At 40.6% G+C, this 17,213-nt stretch overlaps 1 protein-coding gene across 1 annotated transcript in view; it reads right to left on the reverse strand.

Annotated features, from left to right (window-relative positions):
• Positions 1-17,213, reverse strand: part of LOC128066963 (transient receptor potential cation channel subfamily M member 1) — a 64,789-nt gene that overhangs the window by 22,770 nt on the left and 24,806 nt on the right. The window contains exons 15-20 of the mRNA XM_052660095.1: positions 16,608-16,637; positions 11,847-12,139; positions 9,793-10,021; positions 4,275-4,397; positions 3,724-3,855; positions 778-906 (exon numbers count right to left, since the gene is read on the reverse strand). Of these exons, the coding sequence (XP_052516055.1) occupies positions 778-906; positions 3,724-3,855; positions 4,275-4,397; positions 9,793-10,021; positions 11,847-12,139; positions 16,608-16,637 (936 nt within the window). The remainder of the gene's footprint in view (positions 1-777; positions 907-3,723; positions 3,856-4,274; positions 4,398-9,792; positions 10,022-11,846; positions 12,140-16,607; positions 16,638-17,213) is intronic.

The raw sequence follows: 17,213 nt of genomic DNA on the forward strand, positions 1-17,213 counted from the left end.
TGTGGGTATGAAACTCAGATCCCTTTGGTCAAGATGGAACAGACTCTACAGTACTGAATACATTCAGAGTCCGAGGCCAGGGACAGATTGCACTGAAGCCACACCTCCCTCAGCCCTGTCCCCTCTCCGGCCTGACCACCCTGCTCCTTCTCCCCGCTCTCCTGGAAGCTCTCCTTTAATAAACCACTTGCACAAAAATCCCCACCTCAGATGGAGGAAGACCCAGCTAGTACAGGGTGGTTCAAAGTCCTAAGTTACAAGAAAAATGTCGTCTCCTACATCTCCCTGTCTACGTTCAACTCCCAGAAAATGGAGCCCCAATTTGTACCCAGTTGGAGTCATGGGTTTATCTTAGGTACCTGGCAGAATTCCTGCTGCTTTTACAGGCCCTGAGATTTGTTTTTTTATCACTAAACACCATCTACTCTGCTTTGTGTTCTGATTTCCAAGTTCAGTTTCAGTTTGAAACAGAAGGCATATAAATCTGCGAGGGAACAATCAATTTGGGATTGTGACACCTGGAAAGAAAACATCCAGGGCACTTGGGATTTACATGACTCATTTTTGCAATAAGAAGCAACTTATGAGGACTTCTCTGGTGATCCAGCAGTTAGGACACTGTATTTTCATTGTAGGGGGCACAGGTTCAATCCCTGCTGGGTAACTAAGATCCTACATGCCTTGTGGCTGAAAAGAATTTAAATAAATAAATAAAGAATCTACATCTGAATTGAAGTCATTGGTGAGTGGGGATGGGATAGGTCTTCAGAGCATCACCTCCCGAATCTTCTCCAAGGCCAGGCTCAGGATGTAGGAGATGACGATCCACTCCTGGAGGCAGGGCCAGCGCTCCATACGCACCAGGATGACGTAGTTGAACAGCAGTAGGTACCCCAGGTAGGATATCTGAAAGACAGAGATCGACAGCAGTGTCTGGGATAGGGGGTGGGAATCAGAGCCCGGAAAAGCTCTGAAACCCTGTTTACAGGGGGACAAATCTTCTAAAACAAATTTTCATTTTTAGGTGCACGGAGTCTATTAGAGGAAACCTTCTACTCACATCACAGGTGCAGTAAGAACCTTGAGACAGATTGGGAGGCAATTTGTACTTTAGCATAATATGCACACTGAAAGTCCATTCTCTAAATGAAAGTATATCTGTTGCTAGTGTCAGCTTCATGGGACTTCCCTTATGGCTCAGCAGTAAAAAATCTGCTTGCCAATGCAAGAGATGCAGGAGATTCATGTTTGATCCCTGGGTCGGGAAGATCCACTGGAAGAGGAAATGGCAACCCACTCCAGTATTCTTCTCTAGGAAATCCCATGGACAGAGGAGCCTGGTGGGCTACAGTCCGAAGGGTCACAAAGAGTCATACATGTACGCATGCGTGCACATCAGCTTCATGGGGAAATTATGAAGTTGCACAAAATTATGATAAATAGAGAAACACTGAGTAGTATACTGGTATGCCTTCTACATTCCTGGAAATTGGAAAATGTTACTGACTCCTCCCTGCATTGCTAATTTCCTTCTTCAATCTTCCCACTGCTGATGGACAGGGGAGTTTTGAAAGTGGGGAGGGTGACAATGGGGAATCTGCCCAGCACGCCCAGCAGTCCTGAGGCCCCTTAATTAGCATCCATATGTCTGTGGTGTGCTGCACCCACAACAGGGTCCCTATCTCTGAGGCATGTAGAGCTGAGTGAGACAGGAGTGAGGTACGAGGTTGAGGAAGGTGATCTGAAGATGAGTGAGGTTGACTCACTCCAAAGATGAAGAATCTTCAGCTCTAGCCCCTACCCCTCTGGTCCAGGCCCCTTCTAAAGTTTTGGTGGTGTGGGTAAGGTGTGTGCTAGCAACTGATCATTTGTGATTCCCAGTCTTTTTTTTTTTTCTAATGGCCCCTTCCTGATTGGTTTTTTTAATCAGGATACAGGCAGCATCCCATGTCTAGTCTTTGCAGGAGGTTAGAGCGAGAGTTCTCAAAGTTGGGTTGCACTGGGAACCCCTTTTACTCAGTCATGTCAGTTGTGTTCAACTCTTTGCAACCCCATGGACTCTAGCCTTGCAGGCTCTTCTGCCCATGAGATTCTCCAGGAAAAGAATACTACTAGAGTGGGTTGCCATTTCCTTTTCAAGGGGCTCTTCCCAGCCAAGGAATTGAACCTGCATCTCCTGAGCTGTAAAAGCATGCGACCCCCCTCCCCTACATCTGCAGGCTGCATTTAGAGGCCCTGGGGAGACACCCAAGGCTTGTTAGCCTCTTGGCTCCACCCTCTTTATCCACTTGAGCTCAAGTTCTGGGCCTGGGCTCAGAACCACCTGGGCCTCAGCTGGTTCTGACCAGAACAGATGGACATCTGTGGCTTCAGGTGTGGCTGCCAAGAGGTCGGGTGTCCAGGCTCTCACTGGCCTGGGTCCCCATGTAGCCCTGAGGGTGCTGTGCCCTGGAGCTCCACCTCCACCTTCTGGCTACCCACATCCATTGCCCTGTCCATGGCCTTGGACCTGGCTCCTCACTTTCCATCACCTGCTCATGCCCAGTCACTAATGGATCCACTAATGGCCAGGATCTGCCTGAGATGGGCTGTGCCCTGGTACCTGGGGCTTCACAACCCTCCTGAAGACTGCAGTGATTTCAGGAGGCACAGTGTGCCCACCACCCCTGCTGGGACCACCCACAACCAGCCCAGTTTCCTTCAGAACCTTCCAAACTGCTCCAGTCTCTTTGCCCCACTTCTCCTGCCCATCTGCATGTGTAAGACTGGACCATTCCTGCTTCAGGTGCAGTGCCCTCCTAGAGCAATCCAGACAGTGGCCACAGATAGGGCTGTATGAGAGTATGTGGCCACAGTTTGGAGGCCTTGATTCATTCCTCAAATACAGGACTTCATGCTTTGGATTCAACTCTACTCTGAGTGATCCCATCAGTCTTCTGAAAAATAGCCTCCGTGAACTTGCTGTCTCAATATGAGTCATCTTTGTTCATTGTCGGACTAGAACTGTATTTTCCTAAGTGTGTATTACTATAAGACATTTGAAAATCCTTCTTCTTAAGGAAATAGAATATGATTATTTGGCTTTATGAAATGGTATAGTTAGTCTAGAATGATCACATTCCTGTATATAAATATTATCTACCTAGGTCCAATTTTAGTTGAAGATCTGAGTTAGTCCCACTTCATGTGCATAATTCATTTTAATCCACTGATTTTTTTTAACTTTTTATTTTACATTGGAGTGCAGCTGATTAATAATGTTGTGATAGTTTCAGGTAGACATCAAAGGGACTTGGCCATATATATACATGTATCCATGCTCCTCCAAACTCCCCTCCCATCCAGGCTGCCATGTAAAATTGAGCAGAATTTTCCCTGTGCTATATAGTAGGTCTTTGTTTGTTATTCATTTTAAATATAGCAGTGTGTATATGTCCATCCCAAACTATCCCTTACCCCCATCCTTCCCCTCTGGTAACCATAAGTCAGTTTTTTAAGTCTGTGGATCTCTTTCTGTTTTGTCAGTAAGCTCATTTGTATCATTTCTTTTTAGATTCTGCATATAAGGGATGTTATATAATTTAACTGAGGATCTGAGTTAGTCTCACTTCTATTTTCATAATTCATCTTAATCCATTGATTTTTTTAAAAGCACTTTTTTGAAGAAGAAGAATCATTCTTCTTGATTCTCACACATCTAAAACATGCTAAGGGAGGCCTTACTGTGTAAAACCAGAACTTGACGATGGGGGCGTTGTAGAATTCACAGATCTTGGTCCCAATGGGGACACTTCGTTGCTTTTTGTGTTCGTTCTCCTCGTCCCCCTTTCTGGAGCTGACATCTGCATTTGCATCCTGAAAACAGAGCAGAGCACATGGCAAGCAGGCTGCCAGGTGGGAAACTCTTGGGACCCTAGCCCCACAGTCAACAGACAGGCACCTTCCCAAATCAAGGATTATAAAAGTGTTCTGTATTCTTTTTCTTTTGACATATTATTGTGATTTATTAACAACTGAATTTTTCCAATGGCTAATGACAGAAGGCAACAAAATTCTGTAAAGCAATTATCCTTCAATAAAAAATAAATTAAAAAAAAGAAAAGGAGTAAAAGATTTGAATAGACATTTCACCAATGAAGGTATAAGGAAAACAAATAAATACATTAATGATGTTCAACCTCAAATGTTCTGTGTTCCTGCAGTGTCTAAATTCACGGCAAGAGAAATAACAATCATTTTGAAGATGAGGGTTGATGGTCGGGGGCATCACTGACCATATTCTCCTCTTCTTTTTCTTTGCCGTCCTCATTTTCCTTGGATGTCTGATAGGAGAAGTCATCATAGGTACGAAAGTCCAAAAACAAGATGGTTGGAGGGAGAAGAATCCCCATGATAACCTAGGTATATTGAGAAAAGTGGATTTTTAAGCTATGAGAACTCTTGAAAATTTTCCCAGTATAGGTAAAATTTTAAATGATGAGCTTCAGCATTCCTCAGTAAGCTAGCAGCCCTGGAGTGGGTCTGTCTCTGCTCTGATGGTCTGTGACTTATTCGGTTTAGTACATGGATAGAATTGCAGACACTGAGAAATGTGAACAACCACCACATTGTTCAAGATGAACAGCAAGCAGGATGGTGTGGAATCCTAACTTAAAAAGTAAAGATCTTACATTGAGTTTCAAAGCAGGTAATTTTTTAAAGTAAAATATAGTAAGTAAAAATTAATTAATTAGACCAAAATATTTTAAATAGAAATAACTTAGATGTAAATGTGAATATATGGGCCAAGAGTTGGAAGACGAATGTGACACCTCAAAGACGGATTTGTGGATGTACTTAGTGCCATTGAGCTGTATAGTTAGATAAGGCTAAAACAGTATGTTTTATATTATGTGACTTTTATCACAATAATAAAAAACATAAAAAACAAAAAAAGAAGAAAAAAACTCAAAGTTTTTCTGAAGAAGTAGGAATTCTGCCTCAAGAATGTAATATAGAAATCCTGATTTCTGTATTACAGATTCTGATTTACCAGTCTTCATACTCAATCATGTGTGTTGATTCTATAAAATAAATAAATTGGTTTTGTTCTTCTAGGAAAACAAGAAAGAAGAACTTAACATGGGCTCAGCCTAGACAGCAAAAGCATGGCCTAACCTATAGATGGAGACCTCTGTCATTTAAAAAAAAAAAAAACACATTTCTGTTTTTATTTTTTAATTTTTTAGCCATGCTGGGCAGCATGTGGGTTTTTAGTTCTCTGGCCAGGGATCAAACCCCCAGCCCCTGTATTGGAACAGTGGAGTTTTGACAAATGGACTACCAAGGAAGTGCCACTCTTGCCATTTTTATCAGTGTTGTGTTGTGTACCTCCAATACTGAGCTGTTTCCAATGTTAAGTCCTAATTTTTTAAAAAACTTTCCCCTCAGCCATCCATTATTAAGAACAACACAAAGGGGCTATTTCTATCATATACTAAAAATTATATTATAAAACACTAATAATTAAAACAGTGTAGTACAGGTATATGAAGAGACCAAACAATGGAGCAGAATGGAAGGATCCAGAAAAAGATTCAAATACACAAAAGTCATTACTTGTGAGACAAACACCACATTCAATGGGAGGAGTAAAGATGACTATTTAATGCATGGTATTGAGAATCTGTGTGATCATCTATAAAATAAATAAGTTGAATCCATATCTCACACAATCACTAGAATAACTGTCTAGCTCAATAATTTCATGAAAGAAAATAGGGGAGGGGGATGCATAGAGAGACAATTAAACAACTAAGTATCATCACATGAGAATTCTTTCATAAATGGAGGAGAAAGCCTTTCTAATGATGCTCCCAAATCAAGACACAATCAAAGCAAAGATCAATAAATTTCATACTTAAATCACAAACTTCTGCACAGCAAAAACACGTATCACAACCACAGTAAAAAAAAAAAAAACAAACTCATGGGAAAATATACTTGCAGCTCTTGACACAGGCAAAGGACGAATCTTTCTAATTAGGAAAGATCTCCTAGACTTCAAGAAGGAAACTTCTAACAACCCAGCAAAAAAATGGGAAAAGCAGTGAACTTAGGGACATTTGTATTTACAGCAAATGGGTTCAATTTCACTCACAAGAGATATTCAGAGACTTTCAGGTAGTCCAGTGGTTTGATCCCTGGTCAGGGAACTAAGATCCCATGTGCAGTGTGGCCAAAAATAAAATAACAATAAAGAAACTGATAGCATCTTTAAAAAGGTCGGGGGTGGGGTGGGGGAAAGACATTCAAAGAAACTATGCAAAGATCTCATTTTTTACCATTAGATTGTAAAAATTCCAGTGTGTGCTCACACACCATATTGGTGGGATTGTGGGAAAACTCTCTGCACAATGGCAGGGGGTACACTTCCACAGAAGGAAAGGCTATCAAGATCAAAAGTCCATATGCCCATGGGGCCAACAGCTCCCCTTCTGGATGTTCACCTAGCAGACATGTGAGGCACAATGTGTGTCCAAGAGCAGCCTTGGTGGCCATGAGTATAGCACCCCCAGGGGTGAGTGACTTACACTGGGGACTGGCCTGAGCTGTGACAGTCCAGTGTAAAGGAAAACAGGGGAAGCAGGTAAGAATGAAGGAATGTTCTATGTCGTAATACAGAAAGAGTTCCCAGAGAAGTGGAAAAAATGTACATAACAATGACTATGTCAACCTTTGTGAAAAAGAAAAACAGTAAGTATATTTAATTCACCAGGAAAAGAAAAGAGAGTATTCACATTCACTTTACATATGGAAATATACACAAGAAACAAATATCAGTGGTTGCCACTGGGTGGAATAGGTCACATGGGGGACAGGAGTTAGCAGAAAGACCTGTCACACTTTTAAACAGTTTTATTTTTATTTTTTTGATGTGCACCATTTTCAAAGTCTTTATTGAATGTGTGACAATGTTGCTTCTGTATTATGTTTTGGTTTTTGGGCCCAGAGGCATGTGGAATCTTAGCTCCTTAACCAGGGATGGAACCAGGGATTGAACCCACACTTGAAAAGTGAAGTCTTAACCACTGGACTGCCAGGGAAGTCCCATAAACAGTTTTAATTTTTTCATATGTGCATATCATATGACCAAGTCAAAGAATTAAATTTAAAAAAACAATCCTGGCTTTATAATAATTACATATTTATATTGCAAATTAAAAATGCTTTGAAGGAAATTTGATGCTTACAAATATTTATACCAATGGATAGACATTATATCAAAAAAAAAAAGGATTAGGTTAAAAAAAGAAAAGGAAGAGATTGCAAAACACCCACCAAATCTCAAAAACTTAGTACAAAAAAAGAATATAGACTATCTCATTAATGATATTTTTCCTTTTGGAAACATTTTATACCTACTGGTTTAAATCAATATATTATTAAAATTAACTTCAGGACTTCCCAGGTGGTCCAGTGGCTAAGACTCCGAGCTCCCAATGCAGGAGGCTCATGTTGTCTCCCTGGTCAGGGAACTAGATTCCATATGCTGCAACTAAAAGGTCCCACATGCCTCAATGAAGACTGAAGATCCTGCATGCTGAACTAAGACCCGGTGCTGCCAAATAAACAAATAAGTTTTAAAAGTTAACTTCAACTGTTTCTTTTTTACTTTTTACAATGTACTTGAAAAACTTTTTATAGCTATTAAAAATCTTTTTGTAATGGGAATATTTAAAGTTTAAAGCACATATGTGATTTATTTCTGTTGGACAGTGCTGCTGAAGATAATACAGTTTAATCTCACTCTTTAAATTCTGGCATGTTTAAAAATTACTTTTTAGTATATATATTCAACTACTTTTTTTTTTTTTTTAGCTGTGCCAGGTAGCATGTGGGATCTTAGATCCCGTCCGGGGATTGAACCAGTGCCCCCTGCATTGGGAGCCTAAAGTCTTAACCCCTGGACCACCAGGGAAGTCCTGGTGAACTTTTAGTACACATGTACCCTGTTCGTTTATGGGTTGAAGAGCTGGAACATATGGACCTGTAGACTTGATCACAGAGTGGACTTGGGGGTGCTCCTCTGGCTTTCTTATTTTCTGCCACTTGGCAGCTGCATGCTGAGGCTGGACCAGACCTTGGTTGGTTGTGTTTTTTTTTTTTTTAATTTTATTGAAGTATAGTTGATTAACAATATTGGGTTTAATTTCTGCTGTACAGCAAATTGACTGTTATACATATATTCTTTTCCATCATGATTTATTACAGAATATTGAATATAGTTCCCTGAGCTATACAGTGGGACCTTGTTGCTTATACATACTATATAAGCTAGTTTGCATCTGCTAATTCCAAACTCCCAATCCTTCCCTCACCCACCAACCCATCCCCCTTGGCAACCACAAGTCTGTTCTCTATGTCTGTGAATCTGTTTCTGGTTCATAGATATGTTCAGTATAGAGGTTCTTCAATAAACTAAAAATAGAGTTGCCAAATGATTCAGCAGGCCCACTCCTGGCCATATATCTGAACAAAACTATAATTCAAAAAGATACATGCACCCCAATGTTTGTTCATTGCAGCGCTATTAACAATAGCCAGGACATGGAAGCAACATAAATATCCATCAACAAAAAAATGGATAAAGAAGATGTAGTACATATATACAATGGAATACTATTCAGCCATAAAATAGAATGAAATAATGCCATTTACAGCAACATGAATGAACCTAGAGATTACGTGGGCTGCTCTGGTGTCTCATCAGTAAAGAATCCACCTGCAACACAGGAAACGTGGGTTCTATCAATGAGCTGGGAAAATCCAATGGTGAAGGAAATGGCAACCTACTCCAGTATTCTTGCCTGGGAAATCCTATGGACAGAGAAACCTGGTGAGCTACAGCCCATGGGGTCACAAAGAGTCAGATGCAACTGAGCCACTAAACAACAATGACAGGGATTATCATACTTAGTGAAGTTAGTCAGACAGATATTATATACGGTCACTCACATATAGAATCTAGAAAAAGAATACAAATGAACTTATTTACAAAACAGAAATAGACTCACAGACATAGAAAACAAACATATTTAATAAAGCCAAAGCAAGGAGGGATAAACTAGGAGTTTGGGATTAGCAGATACAAACTATTATATTAAAATACTTTTAATATAATATTAAAACTATTATTACATAGTAATTTTATGTAATATTACATAATACTATGTATAAAATAGATAATCAACAAGGACCTACTGTATAGCACAGGGAACTATGTTCAAAAACCTATAATGGAAGAGGATGTAAAAAAGGAAAATATATATATATATATATATAAAACTGATTCACTTCACTGTATACCTGAAACTAACACAACACTGTAAATCAACTATATTTCAGTGAAAATTAATAATAAAATGATAGCAAGTACTTTCAGAGTCATAAGGCAATCTATAGCCACAGAGCTCAGGTGCCTGCCTTAGTGGTGGGTGGATGGTCAGGGGTGCACAACTCGTTAGAGTAGACTCCATGCCCACAAGCTAGTCTTGCTGCAGGTTGGGCTCTGGTGTTAGACCACTCGTGTTCAGGTCCTGCCCTTCACCTTACAGCTGGGATCCTAGGCGAATCCCTTCATCTCAAAGTTTCAGGTTCTCCATCTGTAAGGCAAGGATTGCCGCAGGGTCTCCCTCCCGGGGTTGTTCAGAGTCATGGATGAAATAATCCACAGAAAGTGTTTAGCTCAGCCGGGCAGGGAGTCAGAGCCCACAGGTGTCACTTGACACTACATAGCCACGTCACAGGTACCTTCAGGCCAGGGTTCTTCCTCATCCGCAGCCTCCCCATCCACATGTCCGTCAGCAGCATCTGGCTGCAGGTGTGGGCAATGAAGTCCCGGTGTTTGGCTGCCACAGCCAGTTTGAGGCAGGTCGAATTGCTCCAGTTTTTCAGCTCGTACGTCAGTAGTTTCATGGCAATCTGCTCATCATGCTTGTAGGACTGGTCCAGGAGCTCCACAGCCAGCTGGCCAAAGTCTCTGCCGAGACACAGATGGGAGCGGGTGAGGCAGTGACAGCCATATACTTTGTTAGAGAGCCGTGTCCATGGGGACATCACGGAGCCACAGGACACAGAGTCCTTGACTCCCTGTCCTCTCCCATTAGGGAGCTCCCAGGGCAGCCAGAGGCCAGGGTCCGTGCTCAGCCATGTTGGAGGCTGACTTCCAGAGGTCCCATGAGGACAAATCGGCAGATTAATAAGTCTGGGGAGCCTTGGCTTAGAGAAAGAAGTGTGTCCACGCTTTCATTTGTTTTACCTCCAGGTGCCCCACCGAGTTCTCACAGGGAAGATGGGAGGAGAATCCCCTCATCCTGCCAGCCTGGGGAGGGTCCATTCTGAACTATGCCCAGAGCACTCTTTTCTTCCTAACAAAGCCTGCCCTGGGGAAAACTAGTTAACCAGAGTCCAACCTATTGGTGTTTTATCAGAGACTGACTGAGCTGAGGGTAGGGAAATACCTAGCTCCAGCCCCCTGTAGCCATCCTGTCCTACCTAAGAGGTCCTTGGGAAGATCAAGTCCAAGGGCATAGGTTCACTAAGGCTGTACTCCTCTGAATGTGTGTTTCCTTATAAAAATCAGTTTTGTTGTCTTTGCATTTAAATTGTGTTTCCCAGAAAAAGAATCAAGGACATAGAGAACACAGCAGTGATTACCAACTGGAACTGAGGAAGGGAGGGGGTGGGTAGTTGAGGTTAGCAGACATAAGCTTTTTTATATAGGGTAGATAAATAACAAGGTCCTACTGTATAGCACAGGGAACTATATTCAGTATCCTATGATAAACTATAATAGAAAAGAATATAAAAAAGAATCATATATATGTATACACTGTTGTACAGCAGAAATTAACACACTGTAAATCAGCTATATTTCAATAAAGATATACTGTCTAAAATTGTTTTTCCACAAATATCAGGTATTAATGTATGTATGTGGAACCTAGAAAAATGGTATAGTTGATCTTATTTGCAAAGCAGAAATAGAGACACAGACATAGAGAAAAAATGTATGGATGCCAAGGAGGAAGGGAGGGTGAGATGAATCAGGAGATTGGGATTGACATATATACACAACTAGGTATAAAATAGATGACTAATGAGAGCCTATTGTACAGCACAGGGAACTCTACTCAGTGCTCTATGGTGATGTGAATGGGAAGTAAATCCAAAAAAGAGGGGATACACGTATAAGCGTAACTGATTCTCTTTGTTATACAGCAGAAAGTAACACAACATTGTGAAGCAACTATGCTGCTGCTGCTGCTGCTGCTAAGTTGCTTCAGTCATATCTGACTCTGTGCGACCCCATAGACAGCAGCCCACTAGGCTCCTCTGTCTCTGGGATTCTCCAGGCAAGAATACTGGAGTGGGTTGCCATTTCCTTCTCCAATGCATGAAAGTGAAAAGCGAAAATGAAGCCGCTTAGTCGTGCCCGACTCTTAGTGATCCCATGGACTGCAGCCTACCAGGCTCCTCCGTCCATGGGATTTTCCAGGCAAGGGTACTGGAGTGGGGTGTCATTGCCTTCTCCGGAAGCAACTATACTCACATAAAAATTAATTAATGAAAAATTGCATTTCCATAGTTTGCACAAGAAGACAGTCAACAAAAACAATGACGGTTCAGAAATGCCTCAGAAAGACAGAAGGAAAAATATTGACACAATGGCAAAGCATTTGATGAACAAGCTTTAAATGTGATGATACTTAAGTGAGAACCATATTTGCCACCCTTCCTGGAAAAGGAGTGGTTCTCAGAACAACCAGGTCTCCCTGAGCTCTACGTTCCCTCCAGACACTCACTTTGAGTTGTTGTCCAGGTCCTGGGAGATGTCGTCCACCAGCTCGCTCTCGGAGGACTCATGGGCCATGGACTTGTAGAGCTTGCATGCCACCAGGGCCTTGGCCATGCTCTCCTCCCCCCGCTGCCAGAGGAAGACCGCCATCTTTTGGCGCTTCATCAGCACAGCCCACACCATCAGCTCGTGGAAGGGGTACTGGAATCGACTCACGGCCGGGTCATCCACATCAATGTCCAACTCCTCCTCCTTTTTCTTTTTCTTCTTCTTCTTCCCTTTGGCTGGCGGCTCGTCATCCTGAGGGGAGAGAAACACCCTTACCGTGGTTCTGCCATAAACATGCAGTAAAGGGTTTCAGGACCAACTGGAAGAAGGGAAACCTCACTGTCTGTGGGAACAGAGAGACTTCTTAAGTACATCTGTGTGTCCACCCATCTTATGAATTCTTTTGGAAAGATGCACATGTTTATTATGAGAAGTAAACCATTGAAAATCAAATGAGCTGAAAAGGCATACTACTGTTTGAAGTTTATATTCCTGGGTTGGCAGGTTTGTTTGTTTGTTTGTTTGTTTTTTCCAGAAGCCTCTAAAAATTGAAGAGAAGCTGCAAAAATGAAAACAAAGAAAACACCTCAATCCAAATCATCCTGTGGGAGAGATAAAGCCCAAAACTCATTTCTTGAGGGATGTCTTTAAATACCAATACTCTGAACCAGAGATTAATAGGAAAAATGTAGAAGGAGGTGGAGAAAAATATCTTGGTTTTCTACCAGTAGTTTGGGCTTCCCAGGTGGCTCAGTGGTAAAGAATCCACCTGCCAATGCAGGAGATACAGGAGACAGGGGTTTGATCTTTGGATTGGGAAGATCCCCTGGAGGAGGAGATGGCAGCTCACTCAAGTATTCTTGGCTGGAGAATCCCATGGACAGAGGAGCCTGAAGGCCTACAGTCCATGTGTTCTCAAAGAATCGGACATGACTGAGCATGCACACACATCTACCAATAGTTTAAGGAAGCAGGGGTTCTATTTTCAATGAGATTTGTCTTCTCATGGATGTGTTATAAATGGAAGGCCAATGCTTTCCACTTCCAAGGGATTATGAGGGGTCATTCTAATAATAGAGCAGGATCCTAAAGGAAGGCATTCATGACTGGGAAAACTGGTGGTGAAACATGCATGTGGCATGGAATCATTCAGAAAACTAAGATCATGGCATCTGGTCCCATCACTTCATGGCAAATAGATGGGGAAATAATGGAAACAGTGACAGACTTTATTTTGGGGGGTTCCAAAATCACTGCCGATGGTGACTGCATCCATGAAATTAAAAGACACTTCCTCCTTGGAAGAAAAGCTATGACCAACCTAGACAGCCTATTAAAAAGCAGAGACATTTGTTTGCCAACAAAGGTTTGTCTAGTCAAAGCTATGGTTTTTCCAGTAGTCATGTGTGGATGTGAGAGTTGAACTATAAAGAAAGCTGAGTGCGTAAGAATTGATGATTTTGAACTGTGGTGTTGAAGACTCTTGGGAGTCCCTTGGACTGCAAGGAGATCCAACCAGTCAATCTTAAAGGAAATCAGTCCTGAATATTCACTGGAAAGACTGATGCTGAAGCTGAAACTCCAATATTTTGGCCACCTGATGCAAAGAACTGACTCATTGGAAAAGACCCTGATGGAAAAGATCGAGGGCAGGAGGAGAAGAAAACAACTGAGAATGAAATGGTTGGATGGCATCACTGACTTGATGGACATGAGTTTGAGTAACCTCCAGGAGTTGGTGACGGACAGGGAAGCCTGGTGTGCTGCAGTCCATGGGGTCGCAAAGAGTTGGACACGACTAAGTGACTGAACTGAACTGAATAAACTATTCCAGGCTGAGGATCCGGTACCCAATAGGATAACAAAAATGGATCTCTGCTCTTTTGCAAATAGCTTTCTCATCAGTGACCTTGTTTTATTCTCACACTGATCCTGAGAGGTTGTTAATGTCTTCTAGTCAGTCAGATGAGGAAGTTGTGGCTTAAAGGCTGAATAATTTGCCCATGTTCACATGAATGGAGAGGCTGGGCATGGGGGGGGGGGGAGGGGGTGGAGCCTGAGTCTTCAATTCTTATGGCAAGTAGATCATGACTAAACCAAGTTTTATAAGCTCATTATGAGGTGTTCTGATGTTTTTATTGAAAGTATCATATCTTGCCTTGAATTTAAATGTTTTTGTTCTAATTTGTCCCAGTCACTGCAGTTTCAGTCACTCAGGGAATATTGAAATTAAAAAAGAAATATAAAATTTTCAAGATTATATCAAGTCAAATAAAAATCCGCTAAGGACTAATGAAATATTGTAAAACAGAAAGCTTTTTTTTTTTTTTTTTTTTGCTACACTACGAAACCTGGAGGACCTTAGTTCCCTGACCAGGGATCAAACCTATGCCCCCTGCAGTGGAAGCGCAGTCCTAACCAATGGAGTCTGCCAGGGAAGGCCCAAACAGAAACCCCTTTAATCCTACCTTTCCATAGTATGTTACTAAAATATTAATTATATGCAACTTCTCATAAAATAATTTTAATATTGCTATAGACAGAAAATAACCAACAAAGGGTTCATTTCCCTAAAGTGCATGAAAAGACACAAAGCAACAAGTAAAAGAGAAGCAACCCAATAAAATAACAAAAGATATGAACTGGAAGTTAAGAAATGAATCCATCCACAATCACAAATCATAGTAAGAGCCTCTAAACACACCTCAGTCAGAAATTAATTGGAAAAAACTAGTACATATGGAAGCAAATTGAATAATAAAATTACTAAGTTTGATCTGACAGCATGCTGAAAGCAAAAGTCGCTCAGTCCTGTCCAACTCTTTGTGATCCCATGGACTATATAGTCCAGGGAACTCTGGGCAGCCTTTCCCTTCTCCAGGGGATCTTCCCAACCCAGGGATCAAGCCCAGGTCTCCTGCAGAGAAGTATATAATTGTGCCCAACAAACTGAGAAAATACATTTGTTTCAACACACGTAGATCATTAACAAAATTCCACCTGGCATTATTCCTCAATTCTTTTGAGATTTTCAATCTCAACAAGTTCTAGATATTGGAAATCATACAGTCTACACCTAAAGAGTAATACTAGAAATCAATGAGACTAAGATAACCGCAATAACAAAAGTCTGTATTTAGGCAACTTAAAATATGCTTATAAATAACTCTTGGCTTAAGGAGGGAATTATAAACTGTTTAGAAATGAATATCAATAAAAGTTCTACTTACTGACACCTGTAGGATACCATGAAAAACAATGCTCAGAGAAAAATGTATACTCTTCATGAATTTATTGAAATACAAAGAAGATTGAAAATGGGCAAACACTTTCAAATTGAGTCAATAAAAATAACACAATAACTCCATACAAAGTATATGGAAGGAATGAATACAAATTAAAATTTATTAATAAAATAGAAAAAAGAAAAAAGAAAGCTGCTGGGTTAAACAAAAATACCAATGAAATCCAAAGACAGTATGGTTAAGAAGAAAGGGAGAAAATATGAAAAAAAAAAAAAAAAAAACTGGAACAAGAAATGGCATACAACTAAAGACATTCTTGAGTAAATTGAAAAAATTAAAATACTCGGTAAAGGTTTATGGGGCTTCCCAGGTGGCTCAGTGGTAAAGAATCGCCCTGCCAATGCAGGAGACATGGTTTCAATCCCTGGGTCAGGAAGATCCCCTGGAGAAGAAAATGGCAGCCCACTCCAGTATTCTTGTCCGGGAAATCTCATGGACAGAGGAGCCTGGCAGGCCACAGTCCATGGGATCACAAAGAGTAGGACACAACTGAGAGACTAAACAACAACAAAGATTTACACCAGTGAACCTGAAAGTCTAGATAAAGTAAATTGTTTTCTATGAAAATATAACTGACCAAAGCTGACTCCAGAAAATAGAAAGCTTCGATGAACTCCTATTATAAACGTTATTACTACAGTGGTGAAAAAATGGGCCTCTAACAACAACACTGGACAGGCTATTATGTAGGAGAGTTCCACCAAGGCTTCACTCAGCAGATAAACCCTACATGAGACAACCAGTCTGAGAGACTAAGGGATTATGCAACACTGACTTTCATAACCCTTCTAGTTATGCTGAAAGTCGGTGTCAACTGTGAACAAGAGACAAAACCTCCTACCCTGAATCCATATAGAAATTGGAATGCTACTTAACTCATGAATTTATTTGAGAAGAATCTTTACAATACTCAGTCTCAATATTGTGTTATGGTACTTCTTCTACTCGTTTATGTATTTTCATGTCTAGTGATTTGTTCTTAAGTTCACTTGTTAGGTTATTTCTGGATATTTTTGTCCCATTACGAGGAAGCTTTGTTGCTTATCCTGGACTTATACAAAATATTTTTCTGCCAATAATCATTTCCTCCTCCTTCTATATATTCTTCCTTTATTTATGTTTTCATGTGGTAAAATTTCCAGAACACTTTTAAAAACCAGAGGGGATAATGATGCCAACAATAATGGGTGAGCTTGATTTGTTCTTGATTTTAATAAAAGTCAGCTGGGTGGCTTTTACCTTTTAAAAAAATATCTATGACCTTTGAATATAATCTGACTAAATCATCCAAGTAAATCTTGGTGTACGGTGAAGTGGATTTATTCATGGAAAACAAATTCAATCAATTTTATGTTAAATACAAAATGAAGAGGCTCCATGATACCATGAAACCACTGGAAACAAATCCTACTTACTTCCATTCCCAGAAGTTTGAGAGCTTTCGGCTGCATAATGAAAAGGGAGGGAAAAAAATTCAATGGAATCAGATAACTGAAGTTACAATACTATGAGTTATACATTATTGATATCGCTAGTAGATTGATAATATATTAAAAAGTACTTGGGGTAGGGAGGTTCAAGAGGGAGGGAACATATACATATACCTATGGTGGATTCATATTGATATATGGCAAAAACATTGTATTGTAATATTGTAAAGCAATTAATACTGTACAACACAATATTATAAAATAATAATCCTCCAATTAAAAATAAAATTTTTAAAGTACTTTGTATAATTAACAATGAAGGACAAACCTAAGGAAAGCATTTATAATGATATAAAGTACTCTTTTATCTATTAAAATCTATTTTCCTTTCCTCTGCTTCTGTCAGCGCAGGTCAAGTGAGGAGAGAGATGTGCAGACATGGGACCCCCACCCCAGGGAGAACAGAGAAGTTCACTCACAGAAATGCAGACACAGAACTATGGGGCTCTGAGTAGGGCGAGAGGAGGGCTTCATGGGAGGTCTCACACATGAGCTGGGCATGGGATACACATCGGGTTTTGAAGTGGGGGA

This window comes from Budorcas taxicolor, chromosome 21, assembly GCF_023091745.1.
Source record: "Budorcas taxicolor isolate Tak-1 chromosome 21, Takin1.1, whole genome shotgun sequence".
In the NCBI taxonomy this organism is placed as follows: domain Eukaryota; kingdom Metazoa; phylum Chordata; class Mammalia; order Artiodactyla; family Bovidae; genus Budorcas; species Budorcas taxicolor.